Genomic DNA, 19,926 nt, shown 5'->3' on the forward strand with positions numbered 1-19,926 from the left:
ATCCATTGAATTCGAGTTTTGGAAGGAAAACGTTTCGCGCCAATTTTAAATTTTAACTTCAAAAAAAAATAACGAATTTGCTTCTGGTTAGGAACTTGAAGCGTAATCTCGAATTATCATCATCAATAAGAAGAAGAAGAAAGAAAAATGGTTCTCTGGTTAGATAAACATCGTCCAATGTCATTGGAAAAGATGCAAATCCACAAAGAAGTCTCTGAACAATTAATGAATATAACCAAGAGTGGAGATTTTCCTCATCTTTTAATTCATGGACCATCAGGAGCAGGTAAAAAGACTAGAATACAAGCACTCCTTCGTGAAATATATAACAACAAGATTGACAAAGTTAAATTAGAAAATAAGGATGTTTCTGTAGGATCGGATGGATCAAAGACTATCACAGTGACTGCACTTTCTAGTGGATATCATTTAGAAATTACACCAAGTGATAGTGGATATTATGATAAATATGTTGTTGCTAATATGATCAAGGAAGTAGCAGAGACTGATTCTGTTGATTTTCTCTCTACTGGTAGTAGTGCTTCATCACATTTAAAAGTTATTGTTTTACATGAAGTTGATAGTTTAACAAGAGAAGCTCAACAAGCCTTGAGAAGAATTATGGAAAAGTATTCGAAATCATGTCGTTTAATTTTATGTGCCAATTCAACTTCAAAGATTATTCCACCAATTAGAAGTAGATGTATGGCTGTTAGAATACCAGCTCCTTCTGATGAAGAAATTTCAACAGTTTTACAATTTGTTGCCAAGAAGGAAAATATCAAACTCGTTCCAGAAATTACACAACAAATTTGTGAAAAATGTGATGGTAATATGAGAAGAGCTCTATTAATGCTAGAAAGTGCCAAAGTAGAACAATATCCATTCACAAAAGATCAACAAGTTAAATTACCTGGTTGGGAGAAATTTGTTGAGGAAATTGCTAAATCTATTATTGCTGATCAAACACCACAAACTCTTTTGAAAATTAGAGATGATTTCTTCCTTTTATTAACAAATTGTATAGCTCCAGATATTATTTTCAAGACTTTATTATTGAAATTATTGGATTTATTAGATGGTGAACAAGCACATCAAGTTATTGAATTGGCTGCTAAATTTGAACATAGAATGAAATGTGGTTCAAAACCTATTTTCCATCTTGAAGCATTTGTTGCCTCTGTAATGAGTCTTTGTCAATCCATGTTTAGTTTTTAATTTATTTCAATAAATCATTAATATTTATTCAAATTTCATAACGAGCAAGAAACGCGCCAAAATCCTTCCACCAAAAAGTCGAAATGAAAATATTAAAAAAATATGAAGAAAACAAGTCCAGCATCAAGTAATTCAAAAGTGCAAAGCAAACTCTCCTTCAAAAAGCCGACCCCAACTTCCTCTACGGAAGAAAAGAAAATTCCAACACCCAATGATAAGAATAATGTAATAGTTTTAGAGGATGATGAATTTGATGATATTGATTTTAGTGACGTTATTAGTGATAAATCTCCACCACCACCACCAATGAGTTCATCACAACAAGGAGGTTCATCCCAAACATTTATCATACCAAAGAATCACTCGGTGAAACCTGCTCTTAAATTATCACAACCTTCGGGATCCCGAAGTAATAATAATACTTTAAAATCATCAGAAGCCTCTTCTTTAACAATAGAATCCTTCAATATTGACAGTGATGAAGATATTGAAAAATCAATGCACTTGACTTTGAAAAAGTATTTTAAATTGGAAGAATTTCGTCCAAATCAATTTGAAATTATTTTCAATCTTGTTAAAAACAAACAAGATACACTTGTCATATTACCTACTGGTGGTGGTAAAAGTTTATGTTATCAATTACCTTCATTAATTTTACCTGGTGTTACTCTTGTTGTTTCTCCATTGATTTCTTTAATGCACAATCAAGTACAAGCACTTGATCATTTATCAATTCCTTCAAATTATTGGAATTCAAGTCAGAAAAAGTCAGAAATTCAAAAAATTCAATCAGATTTAGAATCTGGAAATCCAAATTACAAACTTTTATATGTAACACCTGAATTATTAACAAGTAATCAAACATTTCAATCTATAATGAGATTATTAGCGAGTAGAGATCAATTATCTTTAATAGCTATCGATGAATCACATTGTATTTCATCATGGTAAGTAGTAATAGTTGTGTTTAAATAATTTCAAACTCTTTTAGGGGACATGATTTTAGAAAATCATTCAGACAATTGAATTTCCTCAAAGATACATTTCCTCAAGTTCCAATTATTGCCTTAACTGCAACTGCAACTGAAAAAGTAAGATCAGATATTGTTGAAAGTCTGAAAATGAGAAATCCTAAATGCTTTATTACCTCATTCAACAGACCTAATATTTCATATGAAATTAGATATAAGGATATATTACATAATCCATATGAAGATTTACGTAATTTTTTAAATGAACATGCCCAAGAATGTGGTATTATTTATTGTAGAACTAGAAATCAAGTCGATGAACTTGTATTACAATTATCAATGGAAAAGGATAAAGGTGGTAAAGACTTGTTCTCATGTAAATCATATCATGCTGGATTGAAATTGAGCGAAAGAAAAACAGTTCAAACTGATTGGTTAGAAGGAAAAACTAAAATAATTGTTGGTACAATTGCTTATGGTATGGGTATTGATAAGAAGGATGTTAGATTTGTTGTAGTAAGTTTTTGTGAATTTTTCATTATCTTGAGTTTAGAACCTCTCACATTTTATTACCCAACTGCTTCTTTTTTTACATTTTAGCACTATGGTATGCCAAAATCATTAGAAGGATTTTATCAAGAGTCAGGAAGAGCTGGTAGAGATGGTAAAAAAGCTAAAAGTTTGCTCTATTATTGTAGTAGAGAAAAGAATTCAATTCAATTCTTAATTTCTAGAGAAGAAAAATTAACTCAGGATCGTATTCTTGCTGTTGAACAGGTAAGTAACTTCATATGATTGGGAGTTCATTCTACTTCTTTAGGGGTTTAATAAGGTTTGTGAAATGTGTGAAACTGCTTGTTGTAGAAGAAAATTTGTATTGGAATTCTTTGGTGAAAGTTATGATCCGGCAAAACCTCATGGAATCACAACTGTCACATCACCTATTAAATCTAAACAACAACAACAACCAAAACAATCCAATGTTAAGGCAACACTTAAATTATCAAAACCAAATACAACATTAGCACCATCAACACCACCTAAAAAGACATCTAATCAACCATCTAAAAGTGGTGTTATTGAAATAATTCCACAAATTAAGGGTGTTGAATATGTAGAAACTTGTTGTGATTATTGTGCAAACCCAAAGAAGAAGGCTGAGGAAATTAATAATGCATCATTTACTTATAATCCAAGAAGTGGAGGTGGTAGTGGTGGTGGTGGATTAGGCACCAAAATGGCAGATGAATTTATTGCTTCTGCAAGTGAATTCGACGATGCTATTGAAGAATTTCACGATGATGATTATGATGAATTTGATGGATTAGATATGGAAGAAGCAAGAAGATCAGAAGAACGTGATCAAAACTCATTCATTAATAGATATAGGAAACAAATGGGAATAACTGATAATTCAATGATAACTCGATCAAGTCATACACTCACAAAAACAAAACCAACTCCACAACAAGTGGAATTGAAACGAAAAAGAATGGAAGATAGTATTGATAATGTTTTAGATGCATTAGAAAAAGAAGAAAAGAAACAAAAGAGATCTTACAGTAAGAGTAAGAGTTCACTATTACCTTCCAAATCAAGTAGTTCCAACAATTTTGATTTGTCAAATAGTGGCGCTAGTGGTAGTGGTGGTGGTGGATTTGTTAAAGCAAGTACACTCCTTCCCACAACATCATCATATCGATCATCAGAGATGAGTAATCGATCCAAGACAACAACAAATAGACCAAAGAGCAATTTGGAACGATTCATGTCAAAGAAGTAATATAACATTGAGTTTCTATTAATTTGCAAGTTGTTGTTTTGAACAATTTCACAAATGAACCATCAATACACATCCACTTTCACAGTGTGACACTTTCTTATTAACATTTAAATGGAAAGTAAACAGGAAAGTATATCCATACTTTAAGGCAACTCTCTCTAAAATAGTCACATACAATTACTTGATTCAAACATCTATCAATTTTTTAATTACAATGTCTATGTCAATAATTTGCATCCGCCAATATTGGATGGATGTCAACGAATGGTGTCCACAATAGTATGAATTTAAAAAAGTCCATTTTTAATCAAATTCGATTCGTTCTCCATTTTCATTGCATTTTACATTATTCTGTAATGATCACTCAATTTTCAACTCTCAAAACGATGACATCTCTAAGCCTTCATTTCATATAAAATTACATAACAAGCATGCTGTGTCCTACTAATGAGAAGCAATGATGAAACATTTATACAAGAAGAAAAATGTCGTCATCTCTCCTCCATGTAATCAATACTAATCATTTTCAGCAGCTGCACAACAATGAAAACAATCAACAAGAAGCGAGTTGTACTAATAGTAATAGTAGTAGTAGTACTAATAATGGTAGTAGTAGTAGTTATTCAACTATTACATCAATGAGTGGTGGCGGTGCCAGTATGGAGTCTATTAAATTGTATCCTCATTTGATATCATGTAATGATGATTCCTCGTTCAATAATGAACATTTAGTGACTACATTCTTCCAAAATCTCTTCAAATAAGAAAGATGATACCTCATGATTCTGAATTCTTCAATTATCAATAAAATTAATTTAAATTAAAATCAAACAACTTTTATGTCATCTTTAAGTGCTGTTCGAGGTAATGGATTTTCATTGCATAATGAAAAAGCTTTTGAAAATATTGAGAAAATAGATGGTAAAATTGTTAGTGTGAAACTTTGTAACAGTTCATGTGGTTTCTGATTCAGTGAATAAAATGTAATTGGAAAGGGATGAGTTATGAGAAACTGAAATTGATTACATGATTTTACAAAAACAAGCTGATTGTATTCACTTCTCTGGTGCAATTACAAGAGTTGCCTATTTTCAAAAGAAACTCAGAGAATATGTTAGCCAAGAACGGTTACAACATATTAAGAAAGAGCTCACTCCCTACTTGAAAGATGAATTTTTAAACAAGCCAATTCCACATTGTCAATTTTTATGTGAAACCACTGGTGAGAGTGCTCTATTATCAGGAGCTGAAGAAATGTTAAATTCATCCCTTGAAAATGAATCAACAACAATAACATCACCTGTAGTAGTACCAATTATTTTCAGAGAGGCCAATGAATTGAACACTTTACCTGTTAGTTATTTAGAACAATTTGTTCCTGCCATGTTATATGAAGATGAATCAAAAGGTAAAAAGATTGAGAAAAAGATTGTACTGAGAGAATCATTACTTGATATGTATATCAAACAGGATACTGAAATATTTCTAATCAAATTCAGTCCTTTAATTGATACTAAAAAGATTACATCCATTAATTTTAATAATTTCACACAAGTTGGAATTATTGAATTTCTACGATTTACTAATTTAATTATTTGTTTTGATCATACTAAAATTCAAACATCAGTATTAGAATTTTTCATTAAATTAGAATTGGAAGAAGAACATTTAATTGTTAAAATTTACTATACAAAGAACAATTCCTTCTATAAGAGTGAAATTAGAATTGAAAAGAAGGGAAGAACTGAAAGAATTTCAATTAATGACTCTGCAGAACTCATATTTAAAACAAGAGAAGATGAATCAAGAACTTGGTACGGTGTATATTATGATACATTGAGTATTATCTCAGCATCTTCAAGTGTTTCAATTTCCAAGGAGATTATTGCACAACATGTTGGAAAACAAGTTGCCAAAGCATTGAAACCGGACAAGAAATTATTAACCATTCCAAGTACTCATCCAAAAGATGAGGAATTTGTGAAAAAACAATTGGCTAAATGTGCAGTTTGTAGAGAGACAACATATTACAAGACTAGATTTCCTATTTCATACAAGACACTTCCAAATTATAGGTCCTTATTTGATGATAGTTCAATTAATATTGGTCTTTGTTGTCCAAAATGTTACAATCGTTACAGAGAACTAAAGAAATGAACAAAGCTTTTAAAAACTTTTGGCTTGAAAAATAGGTTCATTATAAATACCATTTTAAAGATAGCTACTTAATAAGAACCTAATATTATACTATTTATTAAATTAAATTGATGATGATTGTGCAGTGTTGAATTTTCATGTTTTAGGATTTATCATTGGATGAAATAATTAATAACGATCATTCCCACATGAAAAATCAAGCTAAAAAACACTAAATATGGCTACCGATATCGAGATATGTGATATCGAGATGAAAGCACCTCATTACATCCTTCAAGTTGAATCAATGTGATGCAAAATGTCAAACCTTTCAAGTTTGTTCAATTAATGATGTTTCATTCTAAACAATTCTTAAACCATTCAATCCAAATTCATCAACAGATGGTTCTAATAGTGATGCACTTGAAAACAATTAACAACAATAGAATCCTTCAATATTGATAGTGATGAAAATATTGAAAAATCAATGCACTTGAAAAAGTATTTTAATTTGGACGAATTTCGTCCAAATCACTTTGAAATTAATTTTCATTAAAATTAAAATTTATCATCATTGTGCTAATAACGTTTTTTAAAAATGCGTTCATTTCATCATCAGCCTACTCGACTACTCAACAATAGTAGTGATGATCAACAACTCGAAAAACATCAGCAACAGCAACAACATAGTTGGGGACCACTGCTTCAACCTCCAATAACAAATAGTAACAATCGGAGATTATCAGGTAATATTCATTATCAACAACTGCAACAACAACAGCATCCACCACAATATAATCATCCTCACCAACATCAACAACAACAAATAACTTCATCACCTTTATATTCTAGTCATGATAATATACTTTCTAATTTTTCATCACAAAATTCAGCCTTTAAACTTGTACCTAAAGTTGATCATCATCAACAACAACAAGAAGATTTCCCAAATAATTCATCTTTTAGTAAAATAATATTAATACCACCCGATAAACAAAGACCTTTTAATTTATTACACATGACAACATTGGGATTAAAAAGTACATTTTCATCTATTAAATATAAAACTAATTTATCACAAGTTATTGATTTGAATAAATCATCTTCATCTTTAAAAGTATCATCATCAACAACATCAGTATCAGCATCATTATCAACTAGTAGTAGTATGAGTAGTAGTATGAGTAATAGTAGAAATAATGAAATAATATTGAATGGTATAAATAGTGATGAATTTCCATTAAATTATTTTACAGATAATGATAATGAAGGATCAATAATACTTCCACAACATAAACATGTTAGAAAGTGGCCACTTTTATTTAGAAGATTTAAATTTATTTCCTTATTAGGACAAGGTCGATTTTCCAAAGTTGTACTATGTGAAGATTTATTTCAATCCAATAGAAGGGTTGCAATTAAAATTATGAATCAAAAATCAAATGAAATTGGAATACAAGAGTCATTACATTATTTTTCTATAAAATTCTAAAATTCTAATAATATAAATGGAAATAATTCTAATAATAATTCTAATATATTACAATTATATTTAACTTTTTATTTTTGTGGACATTTTTGTCTAGTATTTGAAGAATTAGGAGAAACATTATTAAATTACATACAAAGATATCAACCATATACAATTAAAATGGAAATATTAAAGAAAATAACATTACAATTAATAATAGGATTATTAATATTAAAACAAAATAATATAATTCATACAGATTTAAAACCTGAAAATATTTTAATGAAAAAATTAAATTCATCAAAATTAAAAATTGCTGATTTTGGAAATGCAATTAATTATTTAGATAAATATCATTTAAATTTAAATATAGGAAGACAATTACAAACTTTATTTTATAGATCACCTGAAGTTATATTTGGAAATTCAATAATTGATTTTCAAATGGATATGTGGTCAATTGGATGTATAATTGTTGAATGTTTTATTGGTAATCCTTTATTTAATGCAAATAATTTAAATCAATTAATTAATCAAATGTTAAATTTACTTGGTCCTTTACCTTTAAATTTATTTAAAAATAATAATTTAAATAATAATTTAAATACAACTAATTTAAATAATAGTAGTAATAATATAAATAATATAAATAATATAAATAATAATATTTATGAAAATAGTAACAAATCAAGTTATTCATTTAGTAAGAAACATTTAAAATTAAGTAAATTAATGAGATTAAGATCAAATGATTATCAATTTGTATCATTTATTACTTCTATATTAGAATATGATCCTAAAAAAAGATTAACACCTGAAAAGGCATTATTTCATCCTTTTTTAAATTCTGTATTTCCATTTTCATTAAATATGATTTACAATATTAATAATAATTTACATAATAATAATAATTTAAATAATTCTATTGATTCTCAAGCTATTATTATTAACAATAATAGACAAGAAGAAGAAGAGCAACAACAATTAATTTATGATAATAGTTTAATAGCATCTCATAATAATAATAGTAATATTGGCAATGTTGGCAATGTTGGTAATAATCATGTGAATATTACAATGGCATCATTAGCTCCAAAACATTCATTATCATATCAACAACAACAACAACAACAATCAATAACGACGACGAATCAAACACAACTGCAGCAGCAGCAACAACAACAACCCTATCATACAATGTTCTCTTCTTCAACAAGTTCAAGTGATTTGAGTTCTCCAACTCATAACAAACAACAACAACAACAATATATTTCACCTCATCAACAAGGACACTATGTAAATATGCCATCACCATCATCCTATCAACCATCCTCTAAGAAAATTAAATTATCACATCGAGAATATTCTAAACCTCAAATATCTCAATCATCATCTCATCTAAATCACCAACATAATCAAATTATCAATCAAGTAACAACAACACCACCACCACAACCACAATTACCACAAATATATAACTCCTCCTCCTCATCTAATCAACAACAACCTAGTTCATCATCTAGTACACAATTATTTATTCCTCCTCCATCTCCATCTACTACTGTAATAACAACAGGTACAACACATGTTGTTTCTCAATCAACACCAATTATCATTCCACAACCACCTAAGAAAGTACTTCCTCTAGCTCCACCTAAAAGACATGCATGTGAAAAATGTGGAAGTCAATTTATTGAACTTTCTCATTCACCTAATAATTATACCATCAGATGTAAACATTGTAGACATATATTTATTAAGAATAAATAGTCTGTAATTTTTCTTAAAAAGTTTTAAATCTGGAACCAGGAAAAGCTTGATTCGTTTAATACGGCACACTTCTAACAGTATTTCAATACAATGACAATACCCTACAGACAGGCACTCCGGATTGACCCATGCATTTAATTAGCCAAACTTCAAGGCAGTGTTGTGGTAGTTGACTCAATTACGCCTGAAAACCTTTTCTCAAGAATTTCCACCAGTGTCGTTGTATTGTCTTTCATGGGTAAAATTTTCCATAATATAGTCTCAATATTTAACCTTAATTATTATTTTAAATAACAATTCTCCTTTAAATATAACTAATACCCACATTGTCAAAGAAATTTAATTCACATCAACGTCAAAATCAATGACAAGTAGAGTTTTGTTGTGATGCAAGTTTTAATTCTCTCAAACTAGAAATAGATGTATTATGAATCTCAAGACTTTTAATATTAGAATGATAAATCTCTTTCAAAGTAGAGGCACAAAATTTGTACTAATGTTATTTCGTATTCGAAACATGGATTTGAAACGTTCTCGAATAAGTAAACTCAATTTAAATCCTAACTAGAGGATCTGTATTCGGTAGTTGTTCGAATTTATCAATTTTTCTGGTATACAGTTGACCTGAACGAACAAAACAATACACTCTTACAAAAACTTCTGTATTGATAAGACCAGTGTCTTCTATATCCCACAACTTTCTAATTGCTGTTGCTTGCTTTTTTCTTATTCCTAATGATTGTAATGCTAGTTTGAATTCATTACTATTCAACAGACCATCAGTATCTTTATCAAACTTTACAAGTAAATCTTGTGCTTGTTCTTTCAGTTGGTTAATGTTATTAAATGCATCTCTTGAGGCAATGATTCCATCTGGAACCCACAATGGGAGCTTTTCATACATTTTTTTTAATGTGTAAAGTATTCATTAGTCAGTTGTTAAATATATTTTAGGAGAAAGGTCAAAATTACACATTTCCTTTTTGGTAAAGATTTAAGTATTTGAGATTGTTATCTATTTTTTTTTAGAAGGAAGGGTCAGTTCAACGAGTTATTTTGATAAATTGAATTTGAAGTATAAAAATATTGAGGAAGAAAAGGATTGAATGTAATTCTGTATTATTATTTCAAATTAAGTTAGATGATTGAAATTATTCATCATCATCATCCTCTTCCTCTTGTTCTTCAATTTCATCCTCTTCTACTTCCTCTGCTTCATCATCCATAAAATCTTCCTCATTAGGTAATGATTTAGTAATATCATAATTTGAAATATCATCTTCTTGATTGGATTTTCTTATAACAATAAAATCTTCAAGTGATTCATGTTGATTGAAAATATCATCATCTTCATCTAACATGGTTTCTTTTGGACTTTCAGCTGCCAAACTTTCCTCAAATACTTGTTCAATTGGATCATTATCATCCTCCATTAAGACAATTGGTTTTTTCTTCTTTTTGGATGATTCAGTTTTATCTTTCTTTTTCTTCTTTTTCTTTTCAGTTTCTTCCTCTTCTTCATTTTCATCTGATTTCTTTTTCTTCTTCTTTTTCTTTTTCTTTTCTTCACCATCATCATCATCTTGGTCATCTTGATCTGATTTTTTCTTTTTCTTCTTTTTCTTCTTCTTTGGTTCTTCCTCTTCTTCATTATCTTCATTTTCCTCTGATTTCTTCTTCTTTTTCTTTTTCTTTTCAGATTTTTTCTTTTTCTTTTTAGGTTCATCCTCTTCCTCATTATCATCATGTTGTACTTCCTCTTCATTTTCATCATTCTCATCATTCTCATCATCTCCAGGTGTTCTCTTTCTCTTTTTCTTATCTGATGATGATGAATCAATTAATTGTGAATAAAAATGTTGAGATGAAGCCTCCTTTCCAGTAACATCTCTATCAGTAATAACAGAAATGGTAATTGCATTTTCAACACCATTTTGTTTTAAAATGACTTTGGTTTTTAAATTACAAGATTCCAAATCCTTTTTAATTTTTGGAATAATTTTAGCTAAACTCTTATTTAAAGATAATTTTCTATCAATACAAATAGTTTGAACTTGTCTATTAGCTCTATTTAAATTTGTAAATATTTTTATAACAATTTCCTTATTAATTTTTAAATATTTTCCTAAAAATCTAATTAATTTTAAAAAATTATTTAATAATAATTTAGAACCCATTAAAGTTGCTTGTAATAATTGTGGTGTTGATTTTACACTTTTAGTAAGTGATGTTAAAAGTTTATAAAAATTTATAACTTGAAGAATTCGTTTTAAATTTTTTGTTACTTGATTTTCTTTCCATTCCAATAATTCTTGATTTGATATTTTATTTGATAATTCAATAAATATCTTTTTTATACATATTGGTATGGTTATTTTAGTTATATTTGGAAAATTAAAATCTAAATGTTGTTTAGGTTCATTGCTTTCATTATTTTCATCATTTAATTTCTCTTTTAAACATTCAATTAATTCACTTGTTCCTGTAATCCAACTTCCAAATGAAATTAAACCAGAAATTAAATTACCAAGTGATTCACTTTTAATAATACTTGGAAATGGTGTTTGTAATAAATGTTTAGATATTCCTTGTAAATCAATTTTTAATTTTGTTATATCACTTTTAATTACAATAGATTTTAATAATTCAAATAATTTATAACAAATATCAAATGTATTTAATTCTAATATTAATTCTTTAATAGAATTATAAAATATTTCAATTAATTCTTCTGAATCTTTATCTGCTAAATCATTATCATCCATATTATTATTATTATTATTATTATTATTAACATTTGATAATAATAATAAATTAATAATTCTATTAAATTCATCTTTAAAATGATCAAATATTTTCAATATAATATCAATTAATAATTGAAAACAAGGTGTAATATATTCATTATTTAATTCATTATCATCAGATTCATCCTCAATTGATTGTTTAATTGAATCTTTTGATATAATTTTAATATATTTATATAAATATGGTAATATATTAAATAACATTTCATAAAAATCATTGGTATTAATTCTATTTAAATTATAATGATTTTCCTTTTCTTTACTTGTAAAGAATGTTGTTTTACTTCTAGCAATAACTGATTTTAATTTACTTTGTAAATCTTCAATAATATAAAATAATTGTACAGGTTGTAATGAAGAATTATTATTATCAGTATTATTATCATCGTTATTATCATCGTTATTACTTGTTGTTGCATTATTATTATATTTAATAATATTAATAACAGATAAATCTAATTCTCTGTAATGAATTTTTAAATTTGATAAATATTTTCTCTTAGATGGTAAACTAATATATTCACTTGATGATTTTGAACTAGTAGTAGTAGTTTCATTTTCTTGTTCATCTTCATCTTGTTCTTCATCATTATCATCTTGATCATCTTCATCTGATTTCTTCTTCTTTTTCTTTTTACTATCTGTATTAGTTGTTGTTGCCATTGTTGTTGTTGTTGTAGTGGTAGTATTTGCAATTATAGTAGTATTAGTACCTATAGTAGGTAAATGAAATGTTAAATTCATTGATAAACATTTATCAAGTGTTTTTTCTAATAAATTTATATTTTCAATTCTTTCCAATATATATTTAATATTATTATTATTATTCATAACATTATTTTGTTCATTATTTTCATTTTCATATTTTCATCATTTTCATCTTGTGCTCCAACATTAAAAGTAAAACCATTTAAAATTTCTCTAAACCAATTAATAGTAAAAAATAAACCTGTACAAATTAAATCCTTTTCCTTTCTATTGTAATGTTTAAAATTTAATAAAATATCATCCAAATCAAATAATACAACTCCTGATTGTAATAAAAAATTAGAATAATCACTTTTTAATTTATCCATTACAATTTTCATTAATCTAAATTGTGAAAATAAATTCCAAATACTTTCATCTTCCTTCTCTAATAGAGGTAATATATTTACCAGTTGTTGTGAATTTTCAATTGAAAATTGAATTTTATAATCAAAATAATTTGATTTTAGTTTTTTTAAATCAGATTTTTCAATAATAAATCTTTGAAAAAAATCATGAATTAATCTTGTTTGAATTTCTTGTAATAATCTTTCATCTAAATTTCTTTCTTTTATAATAAAACATAATTCATCATATAATAATGTTTTAAATATTGGAATTTTATAACAACATTTTAATGAAAAATCTAATAATTCAATACATTGTTCATATTCTTCATTATTTAAATTTTGTTGATTATAATTATTTAATAAATTATTTGTCTTGTTATTATTACTATTATTACTAATATTACTTGTATTTAAATTATTTAAATTATTAAATTGATTAAAATTACTACCAATAATAGATAAAATAGTACATGAACCAATAATACCCATTTTTTTAAAATTAAAATTAGTATTACTTAATTGTTTTCTAATAATGATCATTAATTCATCTCTTGTTCTTGTATTATTATTATTTGAATGATTCAATGTTTTTGTAAATGATAGAATTGAAAATAATTTATAAACTTTTCTCAATTGTTGATCTGTTAAATTTGTTAAAGAATCAATTAAAACTTGAAAAAAACTTGAATAATTTCTTAAAATTGATAATTTTGTATATGAAATTGATAATAAAACATCGAGTGATGAATCTTTTTCAATTTTAGAATTACTTCCAACATGTGTTATTAGTGATTGAATTATTTTTTGTCTATTATAATCATTTTTAACATTTTCAATTATTTTACGATGTCTAATACCAGTTGATATGGCACTCACTAGAAGTGATTCACATTGTAGTGATGATGATGATGAGGATGATGAATTATTACTATCTATAAATTGTTTACCTTTCCTTTTTTGTTGTTGTGTTGAATAGAATTCTTCATCTTGTTCATCAATCATTGTTGTTGTTTTACCTTTACCTTTAAAAGTACTATTATTACCACTTAATATTAATGAAGTATTGTTATCATTCTCATTATCATCATCATTGTCATGTAAATCATTTTCATCATTTTCATTATTTCCACCAAGTGATGAAATATCCAAATCCTTTCTAATACCCTGTACAACAGATTTAATATTATCATCATTTGTTGATTGTAATAAAAATCTGATAATGACAGGTAAATCAGATAGAGAAGCAGAATTTAAATTTCTTAAAACTCTATCAATAGTTTCATTTAAAATTTCCTTTTTTAAATTTAAATTTGATAAGGCATCAATGACACATGTTGTCATTTCAGATTTATCTTGCATTACTTGATCTAATTTTTCAACAATATTATCATGTTCTGAATCATCAATAATTTCAGGTATTGCTGATATTAATTCTTTTGTAAATTCAATAGATGATATTTGTAATAGTGTATTTAAATGTTCTGTTAACTTTTTAGAATCTACAATCAAATCTAACCAACGCATTTGTGATATTATTAATTTTGGTATATTTTTATCCCATTGTTCATATAATTCCTCTTCATAATCTTGACATTTATTTAATAATTCTTCAAATAATATTTCAATTATATTCATTTGTATTGTTGATATATTTAATAGTAATTTAAAAAATGATTCATTAGATGAAAAATATGTTCCACTTCCTTCATTTGTACTATATTTTTAAATAATTAATTAATTATTATTATTATTAATAATGTTAATTTAAATTTAAATAGTAGTATTAAATGACAATTGACAAGATGATCAAATTATTATTATTATTTTTACAATAAAACAATAACATGATAATAACAAACCTTTCTAATGGAACAAGACAAAGACAGAAAAAGTATTCATCTTCGATCATTGATTTTAAAGCAAAACAAAAGTTTTCAATATCTGTTTTTGTTCTTCTTGCAACTTCCTTTTCAATATGTCTTCTTAATAACATGGCATCTTTAACTTGAAATGAAGAAATTGAACTAAAACTTGATTTCTTTTTTGATCCGATAGTAATTTTACCAAATTGTATTTCATTAAATGGTGGAAGATTTAATCCACCATCACATAACAATCCATAAAACTTTTTAATATGTTGAGAAATTGATGCATTATTACCACTTCCTGATGCAGAAGAAGATGAACCACTACTACCACTGCTTGTGGATGAGGCTTTTTGTGGAGGCATTTTTTTAGGCTTTGGATTTCCAGTTTTCACTGGAGCAGAAAAAAAAGGCTTGATGATTGGATGGAGGTATTTTCTTGAGTTTACTCGAAAACGACATTTATAGAAGAATAGAAGGAAAAGGTAAAATCCAATAAACAAGTTTGTCACATAGTTATAAAATTATCAAAGTTGTTAGGTCTACTTCATCACCAATTCTCTCCTTTCTGCAATATTGAAAAACTATTTTGAAAATAAATTTATAAAAATAAATTCTTCAAAAAAATGTCTGACGATCCAAATCAACCACCAAAGAAGGCTGTTGTGTATGACGCCTCTCGTCTACTCTCACATAAACCACCATCCTCCACATCCTCCTCATCATCAACAACACCAAATACATCATCAACATCATCAACAACAACAATATCGGGAAATATTGGATCATCTTCTACAACAACAACAACAACAGGAGGTGGAAGGCTTCCATCAATTTTGGCCCCTAGGAATATTGAAAAACCAACACAACATTTTAAATCGAGTAGTGGTATGACATTTACACCAAATTTGAAACCAAAGCAAATTAAAACAGAAGATTCAACCAAAACAGATGGTATTGATTTGGATGTTTTTATGGGACAAGCATCTAATCAAACAGGTAAACGAAAACCACCTTATAATAATACAAAGCCTAATACTAAAGCCATCATGAATAAGAATACATTTAATTTAGTAACTGGTATTGTACCAATGCCATCATCATCTTTTATGGAATTAGGAGGATTAGATTCTACACAATCATCATCATCCAGTGGTGCTAATTTGAAAGCTAGTGGTTTTGGTGGTGATGAAGATGATGACGACGATGATGAAATGATGAAAGATTTATTGAAGGAAAGAAAGAATTTATTTTCAGGTGTTAAACAAGCACCAATTGTTTTACCTTTTAATGAAGAAGCATATTTAAGAGCAGAAGCACAAAGACAAGCAACAACTGATAGACAAGCAACAGAAGATTCAATTGATGAAGTACAACAAAATTTATTCAAGAATAATATTGATTCTCTCATGTCGGAAGATAAATTATTCTTTATTCAATTACCTTCAAAGATTCCATATATGGATGCAGCTGAAAGAAAGAGACAACAAGCTCAAGAAAAGAAAGTTGTTTCAACAAGTGTAGATGATGCAGAAAATATTTGGACTCAACCTTTCGAAAATACATTGGATAAAGTTCCAAATGGTCTCATTGGAGAAATGGTTGTTTATAAGAGTGGTAAAGTTAAATTGAAATTAGGAGATGTTTTATTAGATGTTTTTCCAGGTAGTGAATTTAGTTTTCCTGAACATGTTGCCTGTGTTGATGCCACTGATAAAGAGAAGGGACAATGTCACATTTTAGGTAATATTGCAAAGAGATTTTCATGTGTGCCCGATGTAGATTATTTATTAAGAAAGGAAGGATCTAACAATTAATAAATTTATTAATCTTTTTAAAAATTTCATATATATTTATGATTGTGTCATTTATCTAGTTATTCATAATATTCATGCCTGATTCAGATTATATAAATTTACAAAAATTAAGTTTAATACATATATATATTAAGGTAATAATTTCTTAATCATTTCTTTCTGATAATTGTCTAAAAATCTTGGAAAGACAATATTTGGTTTAATAATTAAATCACCTCTTTGTTCTGGATTTTTTGAAAGTGGCATTCCTTCACCTGTAACACTAATTGAATAATTTGGATGTACAATATCATTGAGTGGTATCCTCAATATTCTATCATCTAATGTTTTCACTTCAATCACACTTCCTGATAGTGCTTCCTTGAGTGAAATATTTGGAGTGTAGATTAAATTATTTGAATCTCTTTGGAATATATGATGTGGTTGTTCTTCAATTTCAAAGACAACATCTGCTGGAATGACACCTTGAGCTTGATCTCCTTCATTTTCAAATCTAATCTTGGTTCCCTTTTTAAATCCTCTCTTAATAGGAAATGTTAAAATCTTTGATTCTTTCCTTGTTGAAAAACCATCTGAATTTAATACTTGTTTTGTAATTTTAATTCTCTTTGTTTTTCCCTTGTATAAATCCTCTAATGAACAATGAACTATTTGAAGAATATCTGGTGCTTTTCTAGGTCCTCTCTGTTGTGTACTTTGAAAGAATGATCCATTGCTCAGCCATTTGTTTATTATCAGGATTTCTATCGGGATGCCATTTGAGAGCAAGTTTACGATAGGCTGATTTTAATTCCTTTTCATTGGCACTTCTTGTTACTCCTAGGATTGAATAATAATCTTTTCCCATTTCTTTACTCAAGTACGTAGATTAGAATTCTAATGTTATCGTTAATATTGATATTGTTGATGATGATATTCCAATCTTAATTCGCCAATCTCCTAAAGTTTTCTCTCAAGGGCAGTTTTGTGAAATGATCGTATTGATTCACACAGCTATTTTTTTAAAGTCTTTTGTTTTTTGGCGCAATATAAAATTTACAGTTGTGGTTATTTAAGTAATTATTGAAGATAATTGTAATATTCTATTACTCAAGTTATGATAATGAATAATATATTTATTATTTATTATTAATTTATTAATTACATTCAATTTTCATATCAATAATTTTAAATGATTTTTGACCTTCAAATGGACAAAAAGTACAAATTAATTCTTTACATTTAACACCTTCATCTTTTGTAAATAAATTTAAATATTGTATTGATTCTGAATCTTCTAAAATACCTTCACCTATTTTCATTCTATTAGATTTATTATTAAAATTATTAGAAGATTGATTATTTAATAATATAATAGATGTATTATTAGGTATAATTGGTATAAAACATGAATAATATTGTGGTCCTCTTCTATTACCAGGTGTTTTAATTCTAATTCTTTTAATATTTACTTTTTTATCAAATGTAAATATAACATTACTACCTTCAGCTTTACATTGAACTTTAAAATCTGAAACACTTGAAGTTTTTAGAAATTTTTCAGTATGTGAATTATTAGTATTATGTGAATTATTGGAATTAGTATTATGTGAATTATGAGTAGTATTATTTGATTGAGTATTAGATTGTTGATTCATCATGATTGGTTGAATATTTTCAATTTCTTTATCTGTTATTGTTGGTACATTTCTTAGTGGTGATGAATTTGTTACTACTACTTGTTGTGATTTTATATTATTATTATTATTTGATTGAATAGGTAAATTATTATTTTGATTATTATTGTTTAATGAAATAATTTCAATATTATTATTATTATTAACTTGTTGTTGTTGTCTATTAGGTGATATATGTTTTAAATAATGATTATTTTGATTATTATTTAAAATATTATTTTTTTTAATTCTTTTTATAGCAGTATTTGTCATTTTAATTTGTGATAGAGGTGAATGTTCTTGATTAATTAAAGGTTTTGTTTTAATTTCATAACAATTTGATGGAAATTGTAATTTTGGAAATGCAATTAATTTAATACATTTAATATTTTTAGGTAATAAAACACTTCTACTATAAGTAAATGTTGAATTATTATTATTATCCAAAGTAGGAATACTTCCATCTATAGTATATCTATAAATAATATCTGATTGTAAATGTTCAATTTTAAATGTATTATCATTTGAATCATATTTTATAAATTGTTGAATATTTATAAATGAAGGAATTGTAAATGAACTTGTTTTACTTTTTAATTTTCCATTTTCAACTGAAAATATATTTAGTAATTGATAATTTTCTTTAATTGGAATTTGATTATTTTTATAAATTATAAAATCATCATTATCAAAATTAATATAATATAATGTATCTTTTTTAAAATTTGAAATTATAAATAATTTACTAAATATATCAAAATAACCTTCAACAATTTCACTTTCATTTGGATAATTAAATGTTAAATAATTTATAAATTTACATCTTTCAATTCCAATAAAATGAATTATATTTAAATTTAAATTAATATATTTTTCATATTTATAAATTTTATATTTTTTTATATTTTCTATAAATGGAATATTTAAATCAAATGAATAAAAATAATCAATTCCTTCAATTTCATCATTAATAAATACATTTTTATCTAATTGATGAAATGATACATCTGGTTGTGGTATTGTTAATATATTTTTAAAATAATCATCCATTTGAATTTCCATTTTAGGTAATTTATTTAAATGATTTAAAACATCATTAAAATGATCATTAAATCTATTACTATTAATAGAATCAATTTCAATATATTTAGTACATTGATAATATTGTGCTATTGATATAATTTCATCAAAATCAATTGAATTTGAATTTCTATTTTCACTATTATATCCAATTAATAATATATTTGGTAAATATCTATTTTTAGATGTATATTTTGTAATTTCAGGTAAAATTTCATTTAAAATATAATTAAATGATTCTCTATTTGTAATATTA

The 19,926-nt window shown here is 26.5% G+C and overlaps 10 protein-coding genes across 10 annotated transcripts; 5 read left to right on the forward strand and 5 right to left on the reverse strand.

Annotated features, from left to right (window-relative positions):
• Positions 1-147: 147 nt before the first annotated feature.
• Positions 148-1,218, forward strand: NAEGRDRAFT_29162 (uncharacterized protein; the record flags this gene model as incomplete). The annotated part of the gene is made up of 1 exon (XM_002683296.1): positions 148-1,218. One exon carries the CDS (start codon positions 148-150, stop codon positions 1,216-1,218), a length of 1,071 nt encoding a protein of 356 aa, XP_002683342.1.
• Positions 1,219-1,716: 498 nt separating this feature from the next.
• Positions 1,717-3,093, forward strand: NAEGRDRAFT_29201 (uncharacterized protein; the record flags this gene model as incomplete). Its single annotated transcript, XM_002683297.1, has 4 exons — positions 1,717-2,165; positions 2,210-2,705; positions 2,790-2,966; positions 3,010-3,093. Coding segments are annotated over 4 exons (1,206 nt in total), but the record flags the coding sequence as incomplete, so codon positions are not given.
• Positions 3,094-4,998: 1,905 nt separating this feature from the next.
• Positions 4,999-6,129, forward strand: NAEGRDRAFT_61698 (uncharacterized protein; the record flags this gene model as incomplete). Its single annotated transcript, XM_002683298.1, has 1 exon — positions 4,999-6,129. The coding sequence occupies one exon, from the start codon at positions 4,999-5,001 to the stop codon at positions 6,127-6,129; it is 1,131 nt and encodes a 376-aa protein (XP_002683344.1).
• A 2,182-nt stretch (positions 6,130-8,311) lies between these two features.
• Positions 8,312-9,349, forward strand: NAEGRDRAFT_61699 (uncharacterized protein; the record flags this gene model as incomplete). The annotated part of the gene is made up of 1 exon (XM_002683299.1): positions 8,312-9,349. The coding sequence occupies one exon, from the start codon at positions 8,312-8,314 to the stop codon at positions 9,347-9,349; it is 1,038 nt and encodes a 345-aa protein (XP_002683345.1).
• A 553-nt stretch (positions 9,350-9,902) lies between these two features.
• On the reverse strand, positions 9,903-10,253 carry NAEGRDRAFT_61700 (uncharacterized protein; the record flags this gene model as incomplete). The annotated part of the gene is made up of 1 exon (XM_002683590.1): positions 9,903-10,253. The coding sequence occupies one exon, from the start codon at positions 10,251-10,253 to the stop codon at positions 9,903-9,905; it is 351 nt and encodes a 116-aa protein (XP_002683636.1).
• A 247-nt stretch (positions 10,254-10,500) lies between these two features.
• On the reverse strand, positions 10,501-15,483 carry NAEGRDRAFT_61701 (uncharacterized protein; the record flags this gene model as incomplete). Its single annotated transcript, XM_002683591.1, has 5 exons — positions 10,501-11,416; positions 12,359-12,869; positions 13,565-14,839; positions 14,954-14,967; positions 15,113-15,483. 5 exons carry the CDS (start codon positions 15,481-15,483, stop codon positions 10,501-10,503), a joined length of 3,087 nt encoding a protein of 1,028 aa, XP_002683637.1.
• A 261-nt stretch (positions 15,484-15,744) lies between these two features.
• NAEGRDRAFT_77856 (DNA-directed RNA polymerase III RPC4, polypeptide D) lies at positions 15,745-16,954 on the forward strand (the record flags this gene model as incomplete). Its single annotated transcript, XM_002683300.1, has 1 exon — positions 15,745-16,954. The coding sequence occupies one exon, from the start codon at positions 15,745-15,747 to the stop codon at positions 16,933-16,935; it is 1,191 nt and encodes a 396-aa protein (XP_002683346.1). The 3' UTR covers positions 16,936-16,954.
• A 110-nt stretch (positions 16,955-17,064) lies between these two features.
• Positions 17,065-17,613, reverse strand: NAEGRDRAFT_29326 (uncharacterized protein; the record flags this gene model as incomplete). Its single annotated transcript, XM_002683592.1, has 1 exon — positions 17,065-17,613. A coding segment is annotated over one exon (549 nt), but the record flags the coding sequence as incomplete, so codon positions are not given.
• Positions 17,609-17,782, reverse strand: NAEGRDRAFT_29213 (uncharacterized protein; the record flags this gene model as incomplete). The annotated part of the gene is made up of 1 exon (XM_002683593.1): positions 17,609-17,782. One exon carries the CDS (start codon positions 17,780-17,782, stop codon positions 17,609-17,611), a length of 174 nt encoding a protein of 57 aa, XP_002683639.1.
• A 289-nt stretch (positions 17,783-18,071) lies between these two features.
• On the reverse strand, positions 18,072-18,863 carry NAEGRDRAFT_61704 (uncharacterized protein; the record flags this gene model as incomplete). The annotated part of the gene is made up of 1 exon (XM_002683594.1): positions 18,072-18,863. One exon carries the CDS (start codon positions 18,861-18,863, stop codon positions 18,072-18,074), a length of 792 nt encoding a protein of 263 aa, XP_002683640.1.
• Positions 18,864-19,926: the final 1,063 nt, after the last annotated feature.

Source organism: Naegleria gruberi (assembly GCF_000004985.1).
Source record: "Naegleria gruberi genomic scaffold NAEGRscaffold_1, whole genome shotgun sequence".
Classification (NCBI taxonomy): domain Eukaryota; phylum Heterolobosea; class Eutetramitea; order Acrasida; family Naegleriidae; genus Naegleria; species Naegleria gruberi.